At 35.3% G+C, this 24,059-nt stretch overlaps 1 protein-coding gene across 34 annotated transcripts in view; it reads left to right on the forward strand.

Annotated features, from left to right (window-relative positions):
- The first annotated feature begins 835 nt into the window (after positions 1-835).
- Positions 836-24,059, forward strand: part of LOC114257514 (ubiquitin C-terminal hydrolase 12) — a 33,741-nt gene continuing 10,517 nt past the window's right edge. For 14 of the 34 annotated variants that reach the window (XR_014338137.1, XR_014338138.1, XR_014338144.1 and 11 more), the window contains exons 1-17: positions 846-1,039; positions 1,336-1,402; positions 1,570-1,717; positions 1,833-1,990; positions 4,266-4,531; positions 4,607-4,825; positions 4,918-5,026; positions 5,115-5,230; positions 5,492-5,590; positions 9,454-9,563; positions 11,295-11,369; positions 13,883-13,918; positions 16,433-16,511; positions 16,613-16,759; positions 16,850-16,930; positions 17,034-17,153; positions 22,535-22,657. Coding sequence is in view for 23 of the 34 variants with exons in the window: in XM_082883308.1 (XP_082739434.1) it covers positions 1,010-1,039; positions 1,336-1,402; positions 1,570-1,717; positions 1,833-1,990; positions 4,266-4,531; positions 4,607-4,825; positions 4,918-5,026; positions 5,115-5,230; positions 5,492-5,590; positions 9,454-9,563; positions 11,295-11,369; positions 13,883-13,918; positions 16,433-16,511; positions 16,613-16,759; positions 16,850-16,930; positions 17,034-17,153; positions 22,535-22,657 (1,983 nt within the window). In the remaining 11 variants the exon portion in view is untranslated. Of the gene's footprint in view, positions 1,040-1,301; positions 1,403-1,569; positions 1,718-1,800; positions 1,991-4,265; positions 4,532-4,606; positions 4,826-4,917; positions 5,027-5,114; positions 5,231-5,491; positions 5,591-9,453; positions 9,564-11,294; positions 11,370-13,882; positions 13,919-16,432; positions 16,512-16,612; positions 16,760-16,849; positions 16,931-17,033; positions 17,154-22,534; positions 22,658-24,059 lie in introns of all 34 variants that reach the window. The other 20 variants (XR_014338145.1, XR_014338146.1, XR_014338141.1 and 17 more) reach the window with 9 other exon arrangements.

The following is a 24,059-nucleotide window of genomic DNA, read 5'->3' on the forward strand; positions in this document are numbered from 1 at the left end:
ACAGAAGCCAGTTTATAAAATTTTTATAAACATAAACAAAAAACGTAAATGTTACCAAACGCTACCTTAGTGTTTAGGGATAAAATTTATCTATTTATTTATTTTAGGGTTTAGGGTTTAATTCTTAAAATTTATTTATTTTTATTTTAGGATTTAGGATTTAGAGTTTAGAATTTATAGGTTAATTCTTAAAATTTATTTATTTTTTATAAATCCTAAACCCTAAAATAAAAAAATAAATTTTAAGAATTAAACCTTAAATCCTAAAATAAAAAAAATAACCTTTATCTCTAAACAGTAAAATAAAAAAAAATTAAGAATTAAAATAAAAAAATAATCATTTTATATAGTTAATTATTATTTGTTATTATAAATGATTATATATATTTAATGTTGATTTTAATTTTATGAAATAAAATTTATATATATATTGAGTGTGTGTGAGAGTCGTGTTTGTGTTTTTTGTATTTGTGTCAGAGTGAGAGAGAGAGAGTGTGTTTGCGAGTGTAGTGTTTGTGTGGTTGGGACAGTGTTGAAAGCGTGATTTTCATTATTTATCAAATTTTTAACTCAAAATATTGAAAGTGTGATTTGTAATACTAAGGCCTAGTTTGGGAAGACTAAATAAGTGCATTTTTTGACTTTTTATGAAATATGGATTGGGTTTGGGTTAGGTTTGAAGTGATGTGTTAGAGAGGTGATGTGACTTAAATAAGATGATGTGACTTAAATAGGATAGTGACTTTTTGAATTTTTGTCTTTTTTTAATCATGCCAAACTTGGCCTAATTTAAAAATTTCGTCAAAAGTAGACCTAATTTAAAAAATAAGTTACTAATTTTGCTTAATTTGGAAAAGCACCAATCTTGTTCTACGTTGCAAAGCATCTCTCTCTCTCTCACACACACACACTGTGACAAACACACTTCTCCTCCCCCGCTGTCTGCCCAACAAATTCCCAACTACAACTTTCTCCGATTTTCTGATCGGACACTCTCTAACCTCCATCCATGACTCTCGTGACGCCTCCACCATTAGATGTAATCATCTCTCTCTCTCTCTCTCTCTCTCTCTCTACTTACACACGTCCCATATACGTATGTATCTACTCTCTTTTCACTCTTCTGCTCTTATTCTCTTTCTCTCTCTCCGACCTCTATCCAATTTTGATCTTTGAGCTGTTGCAATTCATTTCTGCATTGGATTGGCTTCTGAATCGGTTTCAATTTTGCCATTTCCTCGCAACAATGTTCCATTTCTAGGGCTTCGATTCATCAACAGTGCTCAATTTATTTTTTCCAGATCCAATCTCTCACTCTGACTCCGTTTTGTGCAGCAAGAGGACGATGAGATGCTCGTGCCGCATTCGGATTTCGCCACCGAAGGTCCTCAACCCATGGAAGGTATAGCCTCGATCTTTTCATGTATCAATTTAGCTAAAGCTTAGGTTTTTATTCAATTTTAGTCGGTACCAATCCACTTTATGTGTTTTCTATGCGTAAGCAATTTGTATTTTTTTTTGGTTTGGGTTTTGGGGTTTTTGATTGGTGCTACTTTCAATCATTGTCAGTTGCACCAGCAGAAACTGCTAATACAGTGGATGCTCAGGCGGTTGATGATCCGCCATCGGCGCGGTTCACATGGACAATTGAAAATTTTGCGAGGTTGAATACTAAGAAGCTCTACTCTGAAGTTTTCTATGTTGGAGGATACAAATGGTACTTTGATCTCTGACTTCTTCTTAGAATTAGTGTACATTTAGCTGGAACTTGATTTTGAACTTCACTGATCAATCTTAAAGATTTTTTTATTTTGTTGTATTGGGTGGGATAGGCGGGTGCTAATATTCCCAAAGGGGAACAATGTGGACCATTTGTCAATGTATCTAGATGTTGCGGATTCGGCTACGTTGCCATATGGGTGGAGTAGGTACGCCCAATTCAGCTTAGCTGTGGTCAATCAAATTCATAACAAGTTTACAGTGAGGAAAGGTACATTTTTTGGTTTGTGTACATTATATATCCTGTTTAAAATACATGTAATTCAAATTTTAAGTTTCTATAACTTCTACAGGGGTAACTACAAGTGACTATTCGTATGTATGCCTAGGTTGCATAGAAAAAAGTTCTTTATTGATAAGTTGATGGTGCATTTTGGTTTTGTACTAAATATAAACATAAAGGAATTATTTGTTGTTGTGATAAAGATATTAACAAAAATTTGGATGACCTTTGGCTTGTGTTTATGGGTTGTTTTTACTATTGGCTATACTTTGATCTTGCTGTCACCAAGCTTTTCTATATCATTTTTTTTCTCATACTTTATTTTCAAATTATTCTTGCAAATTAATTAATGTGATCTAGAGTGTTTCAAAAAGTATCCGATATTTCTAAAAAAATAACATCAAATATAAGATACATTTAGGAAATATTTGATACATATTTGCAAGTATTCAAGGAATATCGGTTTTCAATACGGGTACGATACGGATACAACTCCCTTATAGAAGTATCCATGCTTTGTAGGCTCTCTCTATCTTCAATTTTTTTCTTGTCAAGTGTTTTTTTATTATTTTTTTCCTTTCAATTTCATTCTTAGAATGCTCTAATTTTTGTTGTCTTTATAGTTCTTGTTCTTTGCTATTGCTACTTAACTTAAAAAAAAATAAAAATAAAATTGATATTCTCTAAGAAAATTTCTCATAATCTAATATAAAATAATTAGTATTAGATTTCTCTGAAGTTAATATCAATAAAGGCCACATGGTATGGATTGAAGAGAAAAATGTTAAATTGGTTATTAAATTTTTACTTTTGAACACATCTGAGTTGAGTTGCACAATTGATTTGATTTCCAAAGTTCTCGCTTTACAAATTTATTCCATTTTATAAACTCATGAGATGTCAAACTCATCTCCAATCTGGCCATCCTTGGCTTGAGAGTGCTCAAACTTTTTAACGAAAGATGTAGCAGTGCAAAAGAGGGGAGAGGTAACAAGTCAAAGCATTTGTATAGGTAGCAAGATTCTCAACCTTCAGAATTCTTCAAAACTCTCCCATAAAGTTAATGCCAAAAATTTGTTTCTAAATATTTTAATTTGTCGAATGACTAAGAATTCTTGCTAGGTAGCCCTAGTATGGATATACTGGGAAAATTGTCATTCCAGTGATACATTGCATTGTGGTCACTAGATGGCCTTTTCTTTCGCCTACATTTTTTAAAGATTCCTCAGAAAGTTAAAGGATTGACAATCCTTTTTAAAAATTGGATGGATTTGGTCTTGTACATATGCGAGGAAGGTAATCAAAATACAAAGGAGATGAGTTCCTCTTTCTTTCATCACTTAGGAACTGTGCGAGATGAAAGTCTCATCAACTTTTAAGGCTTCTCAATGTCCTCCAAATATTTTACAGTATGTTTTTTGATATGGAAGAACGTGTTTTGGAATAACCTTTTAAAAGTTAAGTGGTTACTTATTTTTCTAGTTGGATTTGGAAGATATCCATTTTCAAATAATCATTCTTATAATACCATGGTAGCCAATGAAACTATTTTAGTAAAGTTAATTGTCCCAATTTCCATGTGATTGCACCAAAACTTCAGGTGCCTTTTTATTTTCTTTTTGACAATTGACAACTACTTAACACTAAGGGGAAAAAAAGGCAGCTGCAGCATTGTTTTTGTGGAGGAGGGACGTTTTGGAAATTATGAGGGAAAACAAGTATTTTTGTTCTTGGAATCTATTACTTCAATGCTATGTTCTTCTTGTGCACGATGTGGTTGTGTTGTAGTCAGTAGATGTCTCTCTCTCTCTCTCTGTGGGGACGGTACGGTGCTTGCAGGGAAATTTCTGTGATGAGACATTACTTATGTGGCATTGGAAAGTTTAAGTTCATAATCAAGACGTTTTAGAAAGTCTTTAGTTCAACATAAGTTCTTTTATTAATGATTGCCTATTTGACTGCATTGCAGTCAAGAGATGGTTGCATCCCTTCTCTTTCCAACAAGGGAGAGTGAGGGTTGTATGGGCCAATTTAATATTTTTTTTTTGCTGTTGGAAATCATAAACTTTCGGTTGAATTAAATGCCTGTAATTGTGGTTGGAACAAAAATTTCTTGGTAATTGATCCTACATGTCAGATCAGGGGTGATGATGTTAGACAGATAAAGTTTTGTGCAAACTGGTATCTTATACTTCTTTGTTTCTTTTTAGGTTTAAAGCCTATTACTGGTTTGATGCTAACTGAGATGCTTTTCATTCTGCAGACACACAACACCAGTTCAATGCACGAGAAAGTGATTGGGGTTTCACTTCTTTCATGCCTCTTAGTGAACTGTATGACCCCAGTAGAGGTTATCTGGTGAATGATACTATTGTAGTAGAAGCTGATGTTGCTGTCCGTAGGGTAACTGATTACTGGTCACATGACTCGAAAAAGGAGACTGGCTATGTAGGTCTTAAAAATCAAGGAGCTACTTGTTACATGAACTCTCTCCTCCAGACATTGTACCATATTCCTTATTTCAGAAAGGTTTGCCTTTTCATTCAACTTGTCTGATTGATTTTATTTTATGAGGAAATGCCTTATTTGGGTCACTTTATTCAGGCTGTGTATCATATGCCAACAACTGAGAATGATATGCCCTCAGGGAGCATCCCTTTGGCTTTGCAGAGTTTATTCTATAAGCTCCAGTACAGTGACACTAGTGTAGCAACAAAAGAGTTGACGAAGTCTTTCGGATGGGATACATATGATTCTTTCATGCAGCATGACGTGCAAGAACTTAACAGAGTGCTTTGTGAAAAGCTTGAAGATAAAATGAAGGTATAGTGATTTAATAGCATCATGGACTTCACAGTCTGTATTTAGTGCTAGGAGGTTGATTATTATACTTGACTCTGGTTTTACTGGCTCAGGGAACTGTTGTGGAGGGTACAATACAGCAGTTATTTGAAGGTCACCATATGAACTATATAGAATGCATCAATGTGGACTACAAATCAACAAGAAAGGAATCATTTTATGGTACTTGTTTTAACTTACAGTTATACCACTGTGTTATTTGAGATATATATCTGTAAGCTTTACTGACTTATATGTATTTTGAGTGTAGATCTTCAGCTTGATGTCAAGGGCTGTCGTGATGTTTATGCTTCTTTCGACAAATATGTGGAGGTGGAACGTCTCGAGGGTGATAACAAATACCATGCTGAACAATATGGGTTACAGGTTGGATGCTTTGAAACCCTGTGATTTGAATTTCACTCTAAATAATTTCCAAGATAGCTTTACCTGGATCAACCATTTTGTATGCCGGTCTGAACAAAGCCGAAGTGCTTTATTAAGTTGATATTAAATTTTCATTGCAATTGAGTTGTCCATTTTGTCATTATAATTGACAAGCATTTTGTTCTTTTTTGGATCCAATTGCCGGACGCAATGCTATGGTTCTGTCTCATAAAGAAATGCTGTAATTCTTGACCTTTCCAGGATGCAAGGAAGGGTGTCCTGTTCATTGATTTCCCCCCTGTCCTTCAACTTCAGTTAAAACGGTTTGAATATGATTTTATGCGGGATACCATGGTAAAGGTTAGTATTAAAAAATCTGTATTTTGCTTTGTGACTTGTTTTTTTATTTATGATTGTGTATGGTATGCATTGTCTGTTCAATCCGATCACTGTTAGTGTTGTACAATTATGCAGCATATCAGCTAAATTCAATAATAAAATAAAAATGGTATGCTTCATTTTACAATTTGTGTAGCTCTGTTCTACTAGATATGTATGCCTGTTGCCATGGATAACTTTCTATTTTTTAACAAAACTAGAATTAAGCTACATTTTGTAAATGTAACAATTTCATTCTTTTTTTTTTTTTGGATTCATATAAGATATTACAATGAAGCCCAATGATTAACAATTATAATGATAATGATCAAATACAACATATAATCAATACAAAGAAACTCCCAAAGTGGGAGAGAAAGGCCCAATTAATACACGGGGAATAAGATCCATATGCAAGTGGGGAGATTTGAACCACTGACCTCCTAGTGAGGTGCAGGAGTTCTGGCCAATTTCATTCTCATCAGCAAAAAGGACAAAAAGAAAAAAATGATGGCCTTGTTTGGTTTCACTCTCAAAACACAATTTTTGAAAAAAAATTTCAAAATTTTGTTTGGTTAGAAATTTTTTGAATTTTTTTTCCAAAATCACTTTCTCTCTCTTACACATCAATCAATCACCTTTTCTCTCTCCTCTCTCATTCTCAATCACTTTTTCTCTCACACACATCGACTCAACTACAACAAAATATCAAATCATCCCAAACTTCCATACTCTTAAACTATTTCCAAAATATACAACCAAACAAACCAAAAAAATTTCTAAACTCACTCCCAAATTTTTTTAAAAAAAATTTATCTCCCAAAACCAAACCAAACACACTCGATATTCTTTATGGTGCACAATCCTTATTCCCTTAACACACCCAAGAGACACTGCATGCATGAAAGGTTTAAAAATTCCATTGGAGACGTTCTGTCTTTAAAGGTCTGCATTGCCTCATGGTTAAGTCATTTTAAATGTGATGTTTGCTACAAGGTGCTCTAGATTAACAATCTTTCTACCCTACTGGTCTTATTTTGCCCTAGCTTATGCATTATGTTTGTTGAGCAGGCTGGAATGCAGATTTGCATCATCAATTGCTGCACAAGCAGATGCAATGTCCTCTTCCTTATCAATTTGAAATTTTTTCCTTTTTCTCGGGAGCTGTACTGATATTTTGAATGTTTTGGTATCACACAATTTGTTTTTCCCATTTGGTCTTTTCCTTCACTGTTTGTGGATGGTGAGAAATAAGAGCGTGATTAATAGAGAAGCTAAAACTGGTGGTTTTTATTTATCAAAAAGGAAAAAGAAAAAGAAAAAATAAGCTAAAACTGATGCTTTACAGTGTTTTTTGTTCTTCAAGCTTGGAAAACTTTTGAAGTTGTGTGTCTAATTATTGCCAATGTAGAAATTTTGATGGTATTTGATGCAAGATTCAATTCTTGACTTTGAATCAGGCACCCAGGCCTAAGTGTAAGTCATGCCTCGAGTGCATCTAGGAGCTTGTTTTCATAAGAAATATAGAGGGTGAATTCTTTTGACATTGAGGGATGTGTTCATTTTTGTGTTACATTATTTGTTTATGATTATGTAGTGATACCTTGTTTTCTTTTATTGGATAGTTTGAAACTGGGATTTTTTTGTCGCTAGTTCGAAGATTTTGACACTCTTGGATTATTTGTGATTGTAGCAAAGGTTAGAGGGCATAGATGAGTCGTTGGCTTGATCATGGTTAGCTTTCTGGAAAGTTCCCCAGATCATTTCCACTTCTAGGGAGGGTCAGTTGCGACATTTACAAATTTATGCTTGATGTTTGGTTCTGAACTCCCTTAGGAATTAGTGTTATGTTACATTATTTTATTGTATTTGAATGAAATATTTATATTATAATATAATAACTATATAAAATTATAAATTTTGTGTAAAGAAAAGAAAATATGTGTAGTGCAGTGAGTTGTTTTTTTTCTTTTTGAATTTTGTGGAGCCAAAGGATTTATACTAGATATTAAATTCACAAACTATATACGCCCGTGTCTTTATATTATACTGAGCAATACCTTTGCAATATATATAAAATACGTGTCAAAAGAGATATACAAAGATATATGGAGACAGAAAGTAATATATGTGACATGAATAAGGGCTCTATAACAAACAAGAGCTGCAGGACAATGTGGAGAAAATGAAGAGGTGTTGCTGTGGAGCGGACTGGTGGTGCTGTGGTGGCATGGAAAGGTGGCTGCAAGATTTCAAAGACAAAAAAATTGCCCATTTTAATCAGCTGAACTTAGGACTTTGGTTTTTTAGAAGGGGGAGAATTCCTGTGTTGTGAGTACATGTTCTTGAACTACAACATAATCTTAGTGCCCATAGATTGGCTGAGAAAAAAATAAATAAATTAATACACGTACTATATGCATATATTTAAGCTGAGTTGTTTGAGACCATTTCCCAATCAAACCTTGCCCAAATTCAAACTGTGGTGCGGATTTACAGCCAAGCTTAGCTTGAGGTTGATAGATAGTTGTCCAAGCACAACTGAAATTTGAGTTTAGCTTGGGTCATTGCCATTTGAACCCACCCAAGTTCAAATGCTATTTACATCTGATGCCCAATCTCTCTCTCTCTCTCTCTCATTGAACCAAAGGAATAGCAGGAAGCCATGTACAATTCATGACTCCGAAAAATGCTTTTCTAATAAAATTTCACATTGTGTATATTATATTGTAGGGCCAAACGTAGCTGTTCAGCCTTTTGCCTATGACAATGCCTGGAGTCTCACAGAGAAATTGATTTGAATAGATTGTTCATTCAACCAATTGAGAAAATCGTATCCTTGCTGTAATAAATTGAGTTGGGGTTATAAACTTATTGTTGAAGCCTCCATGAAAAATGAAATAACTAGTTAGTCATGAAGGAGCTACATGTTTCAAAGATACTTGTTTTTGAATGATTGGTGAGTCTCAGTCATTTTGAGCTCATTTGCACCAGGCCAAACTAGGTGTGCTTAAAGTGAACATTGAACAAGCTTTTGCCTTGTCATTTCCAATTTCAGCCCTTGTATATTTTAGAGCCCAAATAATTTTTGTTTATAAGATAATGTTAACAGAAGGTCCGAGATTCTTTCCCCCTGATTTAAATACATTTCTTTACTTGATGAAAAACTTTTGGGCTCTGGAAATAATGCTTCAATAGAAAAGCTGTTTAGGGTCCGTAAATAGCTGAATATCAGGTCCTCCAAATATGTGTTCAAATGCCAAGTCTGTAACTTTTGAGTGGAAGTGGATGAGTCTTGTGCCAGCAGCATATGTTTGTCTGATCTATGCACAAAGCCCATAGTATCATTCATCATGTAAGAAACTTAATATCTTGTCATTTGGCATGATCTGATTTTCTTGCTTTATTATGGATAACATGCCTAGCTTTAAAGGGACCCCACCCCACTCTGTGCCTAGTTTATCTAATGGATCATTTATATTTCAATCAGAATCTGTCTTTTTGCTTTTATCATTTTTAGGTTCTAGAATAACCCTTCTTTTTATTTTCTAGTTGTCTTACTGTTTCCTTCCATATGATGCTTTTGGAATGAACTGTATAATTTGAGTTGGGCAAGGTCAACTCTCTCTCATGTACCTCTTCTCTAGAGTTCTGACTGTCTGCTTGATTTTGAGAGCAGACTAGCTCAATGATGAGGGAACTTTTCTTAAACTATTGCTCCCTCCCACTTTAAAATTAGTTGTTTTTGTGAAAGATGTTTACACTAACTGTTTGTCACACACACACACACATAACCTCTTTCATTTAAAACATTACTGAAACATCTTGTTTCATTTGTAAAACAGATAAATGACCGCTACGAGTTCCCTCTACAACTCGATCTTGACAGAGAGGATGGCAAATATTTGTCACCTGAAGCAGATAGGAGTGTTCGCAACTTGTATACCCTTCACAGGTATTTATTCTTTTTTACATTATACCAGTGAGCCTCTCATTAATTTTCTTCCCAGAAAATTTTACTTAATGTATAGCTTTACACAATTTGTTTTGTTGAAATATATGCTCTCTTTAGATAAAATTATATGAAAATGTAAAGTGGCTTTATCTTATGCTAATAGGCCTCTGATTAATTTTCTTTCCAGGAAATCTTTGCATACCTTTACTGCTTTGTTTTGTGAAACATCTGCTCTCTTTAGATAAATTTATATGAAATTGTCAGGTGGCGCTTTTTTTGCATGTTTCCTTACTTCTCTGTTTATTGCTTTTCTTCCAATATATCCAATATGTTGATAACAAATATCAACTTAGAAAATGGTATCTAATTGTAGATCTTTTTAAAAAAAATCCTCATCTTATGTTTGCTAAATTTAAAGGGGAAAGATGTCTTCTCTTCCTGCTTGGTGGTTGGATGATGAGATGAAGAACAAAATTTCGTTTTGTTTCTATCAATGGCCGAAACATTTCTGTTTCCTAGGAAACCATAACGAAATAATAGTGGCATAGCAAAATTTCAATATTTCCATTGAAATATTCCAAAACACAGTGAAACACTAGAGAACATACCGCAACAATGAGTTATTTCGACACCTATTAAGAACATTTAACAATGCTTATTTCCATTTGCCTCTTTTTGTCAAAAGAAAATACTTGAGAATATATAAAAATATTAAATTTATTAGAGAATTTGAGAAACTTAAAAACAAAAGAGAAGAGATAGAAAGGAGAAAATAAACATGCATGATTAAGCCACTTATTTTCCTTCTTTCTTTGTTACTGCAATGTACTTTGTTTTTTCTGTTTTCATTCCTTTTGCTATCAGTATTTTGCATTTTCCAAATGTATTTTCTTACAATGGCAAACCAATAACTAAGTTTTTAAACCTTGTTTATGAGCTTCTAATATTCATAGAGCTCAACATGTTCAATCATTTAATTATTCCGAATGTATTAACATTTATATAGGTTTTGGTTTTTGTTCTCAAATGTTTTTTCCCCCTCCTCATTTCACTTATGTTTTCGAAAATTCATTTCAAAACATTTCCGTTTCCAAGCTAACCAAAAGAACATACCGAAACAAAATTTTGATCCTTGTGATATGGAACCAAGTATAAGGTTATGGGTTCAAGCCTCAATGGGAGGCAGCCTCCATGGATCCATTGAAACCTCTCCCCAAAGAAAAACCTGAGAACAAAAGAGGAAGGTGGATTCTTGATTACTGTTGTATGACTCTTTGGTCAATGTAGCACTTTCCTCTCTTTTTCCCTCCCCTGGAAAAAAATGAAATTCTGACAAAGGAATTGAAGTGGTGTGGCATCTTTATACTATATTGGCCACATATTTCAATTATATAGCACTCCAGAATTACATGTCCTTATCACACATTTTCATCTCTCCTTTTGATGTGAATGGAGATGTATTTTATTCATTTGTGTTATCTGTATCATCATTTATTATTTCCTTTTTCATTTTCTCATTATTTTTTATTTTGTTGGGGCATGATTTTTTGTTTTCTGTTCAGATAGTATTATATGTCCAAGAAAATTAGATTTTATGTGAAAAGTACATTGTAGACTTCCATAATACCTTTTCTTTTGATTTTTGATTTTAGTAATTGTGATTGATGGATATCAGCATGTAATTGACACTCTGTATCGCAATGTTTATAACGAAGTATTGCTTGTTTGCAGTGTTTTGGTTCATAGTGGTGGGGTGCATGGTGGACATTATTATGCTTATATCAGGCCAACCCTCTCTGAGCAGTGGTATGCATATATGTTTGTACTGTTTTTTGCTCTTTTTGATTGTTAGTTTTTGTTGGTTATATGTTTAACCTATATATTTTGCTTAACATTGCTCAGCAAAGCTTTGAAGGCTAAAAAGCACGAACACACAGACCCATGACATGATGCAATATGTTCACACATGAATTTTAAAAAAATGCAGGACATGATATATGGGGGACACACAGTATAGTTTTATATATTTATTAGGGTGGCGATAATGCCATTTATGCTTACATGGATATTATAATGGTTTGACATTTTTACCCTCGAAGCATTCAATCTCTGTTTACATCACTTTAACACTCTCTTCATTCCTCCTTTCTTCTGCGTTCACATTCCACAATATTAAACAACTCTCTTTCCCACCCAATGTTTCTCTCTGCTTTTTAGTCGAGATTGATGTTTTGGTTCAATCTCTCTACTTTTCTGTCTCTTTTAAATCATTTTTTCACTCTGTACTTTCCTTCCTACTTCAATTAACAATTTCTGGCAGCAGTCCATATAGTCTACCTTACCAGTCCTCACCCCCCACCATTGTTGAGATCAGTAATCAAATATTGAGATGAAAAAAAAATGAATACCACCATTGTTGCTTGCCCCATGGTTCTCTTCAAGAAATTAAGGTTCACCCATGCCAATCATGCCGTTGCTTCCATCACCCGCCCCCCTCTCCCACCATTGACTCCTGTTATTGCTTCCTTCCAGCAACAGCGTAAGGTCATTGTCATCAGTCACAACTTCTACGCTTCTCCCATCTTGTCCCCACCTCTGTCTATTTTTGGGTGATTTGGGTCTTTGGTTCGGTCTGTGATGATTTGGGCGTCCTGATTGAAGAGATACTCAAATGGTTGCATAATACACTGGCTGGCGAGTTTGATGGCGATAAGAAGCTGAATCGACAAGCATGAAAACCATAGAGTCAATAATTTAGAAAAATTGGGTAGAAAAAGGAGTGAGGAAAGAAAGAAAAGATTTAAATGTAAAATAATAGGAAAGGAAAGATTGAATGGAGATAAAAAGAAGAAAATGTAAATAGAAGTGGAAGGTGAAGATTTGTTTGCTAACATATTGTAATACCCCTGTTCCGTAATATGCTAATTGGTCCTTAAATTGAGTGTGATTATGTGTTTACCATGATTTTATGTGCTATTATGTGAATATATGTGATTTTGAAAGTTTTATCTGTTCACCGTAGGAATATCTGTTTGAATAATCCGCTTTGGAAATTAAATTGAGGGCCTTATCGGCCACTGAACCTGAAACTGAATACGCCATTGCGATTGGCATAATTTTTAGAGCCTACGGTGAAATTTAATTGAAAATTGATTCTGGTCAATTTAAACTGATTAAAATGATAAACTAAGTACCCCCCTTTATTTTATATTATTATATTGACTTAGTGGGGCTTGTTGTATATGAGCACTACTCAATTAAACTCCCTCCCTAATTATCACTTGGCTGATATACACTCTAAGGAGAGGAGAGGGCCGGCCATTAGAGAGAGAGAAGAGAGAGAAATCTGTGTTTGATCTTGAGGGCTTGGAATCTTGAAGTCCAACTCAAATTGGACCATAGATTGCAGAATTGGACTTCTAGGTAAGCCATTGACTCTTGAAATTATGAATTGAACTTGTAATCTTGTGAGTCCAAGAGTTGTTTGTGATCAAGAGCAGGTAATAAGTTAATTTTGTTGAGTTTGAAGTCTTAGAACTCATGCATGTAAGAAATTACTTTGAATTTGCATGTTTGAGCTTGAAACACATGATTCATGTAGAGTTTTGGTTGAAACTCATGTTTTGATCACCATTTGTGTTATCTAAGTTGAGAATGTGGCTAATTCATCACATGCATGTGCAAATTGAGAAGATATGAGCTGGAATGCATGAATTTGTTATATTGATGTTGAGTTCGGCATATTTTGGGACATGCATATGGATAATGTTATAATCTTGCATTGGTGCCATGTTAGTATGATTATATTGAGATTTGAGCCATTGCATGCAAGTAATGTAGCTGGAAAAACCGATTTGGAGCTCAAGAGCACATTCTGGGAAACCCAGAATTTTGATGTCCGCTCGAGCGGGGTAATGGACGCTCGAGCGGGAAAATCGTGCTCCCAGCACTTTTGCAGAGTTGGATGTCCGCTCGAGCAGGATAACTCACGCTCGAGCGTGGAGTTTTGTAGACGGGCCTTCAGCTCGAGCGCTCTCTTCCACGCTCGAGTGTATTTTTCATGCAACCAGTACTTTTGCAGGCCTTGAGGGTCCGCTCGAGCGGGTGAATTGACGCTCGAGCGGGGACCCTAATTTCTGGAATTTTGCTCATGCGTTCTGTGTTTCGTTTTCCGTTCTCTTTCACTTGTAATCACTCTTAGGCGTGTGTTAAACATTATAAATGAGTTAATGAGTTAAGAATAAAGCCTAAAGAGGAATAAGTGAATTAAGGAACGGATTGAATTGTTAATGACCCTTCTGTGTTCATGGAATGTGTAGGGTCAAGCTCCAGGGCGAATCCACAAGCCGATCACTGTGAGTAATGTCAATATTCGAAAGCTTGTCAATGTCCAATTGTTTATTCCCTTAAACTAATGAGTTGTTAATTGGGATTGTGGACAAGAGTCTGATAGGAATGAATGGATGGACCGAAGGTCGTTTTGATATATATATATGAATGGACCAAAGGCCGTCCTGATGTAAATGAATGGACCGAAGGTCGTTTTGATATAAATGAATGGACCAAAGGTCGTCCTGATGTAAATGAATGGACCAAAGGTCGTTTTGACACATGTGAGTGGGCCAAAGGCCGTTTTGATATGAATGAGTAGGCCGAAGGTCGTTTTGACATGAACGAGTAGGCCAAAGGCCGTTTTGACATGAATGAGTAGGCCGAAGGTCGTTTTGACATGAACGAGTAGGCCAAAGGCCGTTTTGACATGAATGAGTAGGCCGAAGGTCGTTTTGGCATGAACGAGTAGGCCAAAGGCCGTTTTGACATGAATGAGTAGGCCGAAGGTCGTTTTGACATGAACGAGTAGGCCGAAGGCCATTCTGACAGAAATGAATGGGCCGAAGGCCGTTTCGACACAAGTGAATGGGCCGAAGGCCGTTTTGCCATGAATAGGTGTATGAATTGGGCCCAAGGCCGTTTGGAACATGTTGTTCTACATTGTTATGTAATTTCTGCATTTGATATTATTCACTGGGCTATCGCTCACGCTCATTCATGTGTTTGTAGGTGAGCCAAGGGAAGTCCAAACCCAGCCCCAGTGAAGTCCGCTAGGAAAAATCCGAGTTTTGAGGAAGTCAGCCTTGCGTCTCACTCTTGAGACCTACCCTTGCCTTTTTGCTATGTAATTATGTTTTGTCTTGCCGGCAAGGACTTTATGTATATCTGTAAATAGTCTGTCATAGGTTGACTCGTTTTGGTTGATCCTGTCTGTAATGAATTTTGTGAAACTGTACTTTTGATGTGGGTTATTAACGTATCTGAGTATGGTTTGTTTGATGTGCATATAAGCACGGCTCAATGGACAAAGTTTTTATTTATTGCTTCCGTTTGGCCCCTGTACTCTGACAGGTTATGTCTGTTTTGGTCTGAGGCCGTAGGTAATCTCAGGATTACTGGCCGGTTATGTCCTTAACCCATAGGGGCGGGTTCGGGTCATGACACATATACACATTAGCATATACCGAGTGAGCTCTTTCTGGGTTTGGTTTGTATTTTTTCTATAAGAACAGTGTTGTAAAGGGAATAGAAGGGGTCCTGGCTTTGATAATGGAACAATGGTGGTGGAATAAAGGAGGTGAGGTGGTAGTTTGGTTGGTGTTAATGGTGGGTGGATGGTCTAGGTTTGAGGAATGTAGTTTGATTGATGAATGGAGTGTTAGTGCATATGTATGGGTGGTTTGATTTGTAGAGAGAATGTAAGACTGAAGAGGGAGAAAGAGAGTGAGAGTGGCAAAAAGAGAGACTGAGGGTAAAATGACAGACTGATATAATGTGCATGGAAGCATAAAATGAGTTTGTGGCATTGTTGCCTGACTATTTATTATGTGTCATATATTTTTTAATATTTTATTTAAAGATAATGAAAAAATGCAACGTAACACTAACTAAAATTGAAAACCCACATATTCCATCCTTGGCTTAAACATCTAGATATAATAACAATAGCATTCCATCAAAAATGTTAAAGTGATAAAATAAAGTTGCAAATCATACATCGTCTAAAACAACAATTTTTATAATGAAAGAAACTTCATAGAAGCCAAAATATGAAGAAATAGATATGCCTAGCTGCCATATTCTTTGGACAACGAATCTAATTGATAGAGGAAGCACCATAAAGATCAATAAGTGACCCACAAGTTTTTTTTTTTTTTTTTTTTTTTAAATAAAAAAAAAGAAATCTAAATTTTTGTTTGCTGGTTATAGTGGTCTATATCATAACAATAAAAAATTAATAATTATACATTTCATTATGCAGTTTATCCACTATTTAAATTTTTTTTTTTTCGCATTCAAATAGTTAGGTTACCCACAACAAATGTAAGGAAAAAAAAAAAAACTGTTTTCTTTCTTGTTGAATGTGTCGCGAGCTTGTCCCTAACGTGTCCCAAGCGCATCTCCAGTGTGCCCGAGTGGAATTTAAATATTTTTTTTTTGGGACACTTCCTCTAGCATGTCCACTACATGTTCAGAGGGTGTTTCATGTCCGATATATGTTGGATACCAATATGCGGCCACTGGTGAGGTGTATGTGCTTCATAGTTTGAAGGAAATAAATATTCGTAATAATGTTTGCGTGATTGGTCGATTGTTGGCACAACAACATTGTTTTGTGCTATACTCTACCTTTCTTTGTGTTCCTTTGTACTCGTTGGCATTTTGAAGACTTTTTTTATAACTGCTTTAGTATTGTTTAGCAAGTACTTATACTTTGTTTTGAGGTTAGCTTTCAAATTATTGATATAGTGAATCATCTTTTAAGTTGTTACCATTTGGTTAATCGTCAGAATTCACTGCAAGTTGGGTGCATACAGGTTTAAATTTGATGATGAACGGGTAACAAAAGAGGACATGAAGAGGGCATTGGAGGAGCAGTATGGTGGTGAGGAAGAGGTAACCCTTTGTACAGTTATGAAATCTAAGTTTTCTGGTCTAGGTTATCCTAATCTTCAATTTAACTACTGTCTGTTCTGTACTATGCTTGTATCCAACAGCTACCACAGACAAATCCTGGGTTCAACAACTCTCCATTTAAGTTTACAAAATACTCTAATGCATATATGCTTGTGTATATACGCGAAAGTGATAAGGAGAAAATAATATGTAATGTCGATGAAAAGGACATAGCCGAACACCTTAGGGTAAGATTTTTGAATTGTTCTTGTGATTTGAGTTCCTGATATTGTTCTCCCCAATAAATTATACTGGGATCTGTGGACATCAAATTCAAGATAAGGTTGAAGAAAGAACAAGAAGAAAAAGAGCAAAAGAGAAAGGAAAAAGCAGAGGCACATCTTTATACCATCATAAAGGTTACAAAGACCTAAACTCTCCCCTTAAAGTTGTTACTTTTTTGCCAACTATGCATCTGCCTTATGGAATATTGTTTGCTAAATCAGTTATTTGATTCCTCAGGTTGCTCGTGATGAGGACCTTCTTGAACAGCTTGGAAGGGATGTATATTTTGATCTTGTGGATCATGACAAAGTTCGTAGTTTTCGTATTCAGAAACAGACACCTTTCAACCTTTTCAAGGTATTCTCTATGATTTTGATGTCATTGAATTTGGTTAGGTTTAGATGAGTTAGAGTGTCAGTCTTTGGTGAATATTGGTTTATTTGGTATTTGATCATATATCTGCCTCCTGATATAAGTTAACTTGTTTGAAGGTTCATGTCTGAGAAAAGTAAATGAATGATTTTGTCTATTGGTAGGATTGTTCTGTCTTTATTTTCTTAGAAAGAAGAAGAATGCAGTGGATTTGATTTTGTAAGTTTGTTTAAAGTAATCTGTTTATTGCATGAATGGGCAATTGAAGCTTGGTTCAAGGTATTCTTTTCCCCCATTTCTTTGACTGTGGCACCTAAGAGCCCTCCTCAAGTTAATGCACATCTAAGAAGCATAAACACTTCTAAGATGCATTGGGCACGTGTCCAAATGTGTCTAGTTATCTTTTTTTTAATATATTTATAGAAATGGATATGCGTCGGACACTTGGGCTAACACACATATCTATTGCTTAGAGCCATAGACACACAAAACGGATCGTGAATTTGTGGAAATGCCTAAATGTATAATTGATCAAAAGCTCTATTTTCTTAGTGAATGATCAAAAGTACTAGTTTCTTAGAGAATTATTTATTCTTTGGCAATAATGTAACATATTCAAGTAATTCATAAAGTGAATATTACATATTTTGGGAATATTAAACTAACACTCTTTCTAAATAATTTGAGCACTAAGATTTTGGTACATTTGTTAATATCTAATTGATTTATGGTACCTCTATAAACTATTTAATATTTTAAAATGTTTTGAACTACTCATAAACTAATATTTAAGATAACAATTATAAATGTGGTATATTTTGGGAAATGTTATTCCCACTCCACTTCTTTATAATTGATGTAGTAGAATATATAGGGTAAGACCTCGTTTGGCAAATTCAACTTTTAGCTTAAAAGCCAAAAAATTACTAAAAAAATAAAAAAGTCAACAATCTATATAAAAAAAGTCAAAGATTCCCTTTTCTCTCTATTTTTTGCACATCTTTTTGTAAAAAATCAAAAAGTCACCCCAAACATTGTAGTTTCTTTTACCTCATATTTTAGCCAAAAAACTATGAAGTTACTAAAATAGCTTTTTCTCAAAAGTGTCAATTTGAGTTCTATGCTCAAGTGTCTTCAGTTCTCTACCAAGTCTTCTATTAGTTAGGCTATTAGTGGTCTTGGTCTATAGATTTGTGATGTAATTTCATTTGTACTTTGGGTTCTCTCTCTAACCCCTTAGGGTCTTACCCCCTAATTGGGGATTTGTTCTCTCTCGCTTGATTTTAGATTCTTGATTGCATCAATTTGCTATCAGAGCTTCAGATTCTATATCTAATTGTTCCAAATTGAAGCTAAATTCACCAATCATATAGGAGGAACGTTACCAGTAGTCCTTGCATGCAAGCCCTAATTGGTTGCTTCAACAGATTCACGTCTGGATTAGAAGTTGAATCGGCCACTGGTTCCCCATTGACCTAATCCAATCTATTGTTGCTACCTGTAGCCTTTACAAAGTTGTGAACTCAGAATACCAGATCTGGAAGTTGTCGCGATCATGATGTCCGCTTCGCGACTTGATCTCGACGTAGATTGAAGTCGCGAAACTGGGATTACATCTCGATTTGGAGTCATGAAACCTAGTTGGGGTGTTTCGAAGTCAGAAATTGGTTTTGCAAGTTGAATCGTAGCTCTCAGTGATTGAAGTTGAATCACAACTTCTGTCTGTGGATTTTCAAACTTGATCTCATCTCAACTAACAATTTTGAACCTTAACTAGATGTTTTACCTCCGGTCTGGCCTCGTTTTGTAGTCGCGACCTTCGATTAGATCATTTGGCACCTATTTAACTTTGTTTGAAGCTTGAATCATAGTTGTGATTTGAGTTTGGATCATTTCCAACCCTAGCTGCATCAACTCAAACAAGAATCTAGGTTTCAATTAGGTTTCAAACCCTAACTGAACAACGTATAGTGCAAAATCTCATTTCAAACCTTATGTTGTTGCTGGAAACCCTAAGCCTCCAAAAAAATAAAACCCAGATCTGATGCAAAAAGCTATGATGGCACTCAAATTCGTTATTTTGAACTTCGATTCGAATCGTGATCTCAAATTGACTGTTGATCGAGCATTGTGAATGATTTATAGAGCCAATTAACTATTTTGTGTGGTTTGATTGTCTCACAGTTCTCTGCATCTGAGTTTGATTAGTGAGATTGAGAATTAAGAGATCTCAAGTTTGGTTCAATTCCCCTCAGATCTAGTTCAAAATCCCTCAAATTTGGTTAGAATGTCTTCGATCCTTCCTTTTGTGTTCTTAAAGCCTAATTGAAGCCATCTTTGATGCGATTTGGTTTGATTCTCTTAGATTTGTATTCGAATTGGTTTGATTTTGACTGATGTGTATATGATTAGTTTAGATCTTGTGAGTGGCTTGAGTTTGGTTCGATTGTGGTTCGACTTCGGTTCAGTTCTGCAGATTTTCCTCTTTGATTCAGTCAGAGTGTTTGTGCTTTGTTTGGATGGCTCAAAGAGGCAGAGGGCAGAGTTTATGCTATGAACATTAGTGATGATGTTGGTGCATATCTATCAATAGGAAGGAATGATGTTATTCAAAATCAAAATCATCGATATGAGATGAAACAAATGACTAGATCAGTTGTTGCTTTAGAAATGGTGTAGTAATTGCAACCTCTTGCAAGTAGGTAGTGGTAACTTTGCTAGCTTCAAAGAGCTTCTTTGAAGTTGTATGTTTGGTATTCCTTTATTCCTCTTAGGAAGTTGTTTTTGAGTTAAGTAGATTGCTTTTAGCAATTGTGTCTGGAGGAAGGAAAGGAGTGTGGTGTTGAATTCTAGCTCATGATCAGTTTCTCTCAAGTTGTTCTTTTCTAGTGGATGCATAGTCAATCCTGTCAACTTGTCACATCCCTCAACCTTGTTTTGGAAGATGTCATTTGCCAACTTAGTGGTCTCGTCCCGGCAAGATGAGTACTTGTCTGCACTAGTCTACGGGTCAGAGCTGAAGAGGCTTAGGAAAATGGGAGTCTGTCCAAGCTTTAGCGACATGGTTGGTATGGACATGATGGGAGTTGTCAGTTGTGCGCCTATGGTTGTTTCACCAAGGAAGCAGTACAATGTATTCGTAGAAGCATGAGTTGTGAGATTCATGTTCATGTTGAGCACAGAGATTCATCACCTATTCCTCGCCTAAGGTTTATATGCATGGTATTGCACTGAGCTCACTCAATTATTGCTTAAACTCGAGGACAAGTTTCTTCAAGAGGAGGAGTGCTGTTGTAGTAGAATATATGCGGAAGTGTCAAAATGAGTTCTATGCTTAGCTCTATGCTTAAGTGTCTTAAGTTCTCTACTACGTGTTCTATTAGTTAAGCTATTAGTGGCCTTGGCCTATAAATATGTGATGTAATTTCATTTGTGCTTAGTTTTTGATTGAAGAATATACATATTTATTGGAGTAGCGCTTTAGGTAGCGTTTGGTAGAGTTTTAGAATTATGATTTGAGAATAGAGTTGTATTTTGAGTTTGTGAGTTTTGAAATTATGGTTTGAGTGTGAAAAATTTGTGTGGTTATGAGTTTTGAAAAGAGTGTTGAATTGAGTTTGAAATTTTTGATGTGACATATGATATTTGATTAAAAAACTTACAACTCATAACCAAACATGCAAATTCAAAATTCTATTCAAAGCTCATAAAAAATTTAAAAAAATTCCGAAAAATATTTTTATTTAAAATATAAAAATAATAGGTGCCAAAAAAAAAAAAAACCGAACACTATTTTGGTCAACCGGCTGGCCTAACGTCCGAGAGGGTGACCGGGTAGACTTGTTTTCAAAATGGGTGTGGAATCAATTTTTGAAAACGCTAACTAAACATCACAGTAAAAGCAAAGGGTGGAATTAAATTTAGAAAGCTCTACCAAACAGAGCCTTAGTTTCTCTCTGTAACCCTTAAGGGTGTACCCCCTAATTCGGGATTTGTTCTCTCTCTCTCTCTCTCGATTTCAGATTTTTGATTGCATCAATAATTCATTTGAAAATTGATCTTTAGTGTCCAAAATTACACATGACATGATCAATGTTTTGAAACCCGAACCGTTGATCAAACCGGAAAAGGGAGGGTCAAGGGTCATTGGTTCAACCGTTGGGTCAACCGGAATCAAACCGTGATGTCATAATTACCTCATAAATATATTTAAAATTATACTTAAATAGAGAATATAAGTATTTAAATAGTTTCATTTATATTAATTTTATATTTTAAGATATATATTTACATAATTATATTTAATGACTATATATATTTATAAAATATATTTATACTGATTATTTTAAATAAAATAAGATTTACTTTGAGATAAATAAATTGAAGTTAATAAATACTTTAAGTAGTACAAAGTATTAATGAAGCATCATTGTAGCTCGGTGGTGGAAGTGTTGGAGACTATGCAGAAGGTCCAATGCTCAAACCTTGGTAACAGCATTTTTGCAATTTTCATAATCATGCATGTGGTGCTTCCTTCCAATGCTCAAACCTTGGTAACAGCATTTTTGCAATTTTCATAATCATGCATGTGGTGCTTCCTTGGGCTTCCAGCGCTGTTGGTTTCGTCACCTGACTACCGGTTCCGCCAGGTAGCCGGTTTAACTGTGGGTTTTTCTGGTTTAACAAAAATAGACCGGTTCAGAGTCTTAAACGGGTTTGGGGGTGCATCTGGACCGGAACTTGGGCTGGTCGACGGGTCAACTAATTGAACCTGCCGGTCCGGTGCAGTTTAATAAACATTGGACATGATTCCTATGCGCACTAGAAAACAAAATTTGAAGTGCATTTATAAAGAAGTGGTGTGGGAATAACGTAAAATGGACGCATTTTCCATATCGTTGTTCCCAAAAATAGGGGGAAGGTGAGGGAATGGATTAAGTGTATGAAACAAATTTCATAATTTCTTTAAAATAGAAATAAAAGTGTTTTTTTTTTATTTTATGTTTATGAATGGAAGTTTTAGTAGTTAATGTAGAAAATTATAAAATATGTGGAAAGGTTTTGTTGAGTTGAATTGAGTTCTTCTTACTTTTGATAGGCATTTTGCCATTTTCTGAAAAACTTTTAAGGAATGAAATCTGAAAATTTACTCTATGGTCTATTTTTAGGATAAAATATTTCGAAGTAATAATAAACAGCAAGTGAGTCTGGTTACGCATGTGCAAGCCAACACTTTTGACTTGAGTCAAACATGTATGTCATTGCTTCTATGTATAATTATTGAACGATGCTTTGTTGAATCTATGATGTTACTATAAGCAAGGGTGCTCCTCATATAGCACTAATAATATTAAGTTCATATCCAGGAGGAAGTTGCCAAAGAGTTTGGTGTACCTGTGCAATTTCAACGTTTCTGGCTTTGGGCAAAGCGTCAAAACCACACATACCGTCCAAATCGCCCGTTGACACCTCAAGAGGAAGTTCAATCCGTAAAGACTTTCTGACTTTGCATCTTTTATTGTCTTTCAGTATACTTCTTTATGCATTTTTCATTTTTTATTTAATTGTTGTTATTATTTTTTTTGAGTTACTTCCACAACTCCATCGTGCAGGACTCCAAGACTCGCTCTTGCTTTGATGCACCTTCACAATATGTGTGTTTATTGATTTGTTTATCATCAGTTTTACATGACTCTTGCTTTTCCCCAAGTTAACCATGCTTTGTTGCACCTTCATTCTCTCATGTTTTGCCCTTTGATGTTTTAAAATATTCATTGTCTCATGGTTTACATCCCTTCCTAGTGATGACTTGTTTTAAAGCTGTGAGCCTTGGCAAAGCAAACAATATCATTATTGTTTATGATGAGGGCCTACGTGGCCCGTTGGTGGTGGGTTTCATTAGAGTTGGTTGGGAGCGCCCATCTCTAGTGCAATTAGTGGACCAAGTTGGTAGGGGCAGTTCAAAACATTGATGTGGAACTTGGAGGTAAGAAGAGGGAGGTTTCTCTAGTCGGCTCAATTATATTGGGGCCTAAAGAAAATGCCCCTTATCTGTTTTACAGAAGAAAACTAATAGGCTTTTGGATTGGGAGCTTACCTGAGAGTTGCAAGGATGGGGGGAAAGACCCTGGCAATGTCAGGTGAACATCTGAATGAGAAGTTTGTCCAGATGAGGTAGAAGGTAAGGGGCTTGGGAAATTTTGGGGGTGGGGAAGATTTGATTACAGAAAGGGATGGATTGTTGCAGGAATCTGGGGCTCTAACGGGGGAAGTCTTGGGGGCTGGAAATGGGAGAAATTGGAGGAGTAGGGTGCAATGGTTATGGCAGAGAAATCATTGGCCTCGGTTGTTTGGGAAGAGGGGTGCAGTATACAGGGGTGTAAAGGAGTCATTCTTTTTTAAAAATCTTATAGTAACTAAAATCCTAGTCATGTGTTCTTGACAAGTATATCCTGTTACACTATATAGGCTATCATGAACATTGAGAAACAAGCTGTATTTTTGGTTATTCTGATTGGATGAATTTAGGGTGGCTGTTAGAGCCATTCATTTGCAAAGAATCATTCTTATATTCTCCCTCCCTCCATCCCACAATGTTATCTCTTTTGGGAATTTCAAATTTTTAAGTGAACATGCAATTAATGCACTCAAATTCAAATTAAAAAGCATTGGTTCTCAACATTGCCCTTTTTTTATTCACATTTTAAGTAACTGTTTATATGGGATAGTTTTGAAATTTCAGAACAAAAAATTTATGCCTTAAGTTTTTTCCTTGCTTTGCTGGTAAGAAAATGGTTCGCCTAATGCTTTTACCTTTAAAAGCTTCTGGATAATTAATGAATAGTTTCTTGTGCAATTCCAATTCCTTGTTTTGCCAATATATGTTGTTTT

Source organism: Camellia sinensis, chromosome 8 (genome assembly GCF_055761805.1).
Source record: "Camellia sinensis isolate YWXY chromosome 8, ASM5576180v1, whole genome shotgun sequence".
Taxonomy (NCBI): Eukaryota; Viridiplantae; Streptophyta; class Magnoliopsida; order Ericales; family Theaceae; genus Camellia; species Camellia sinensis.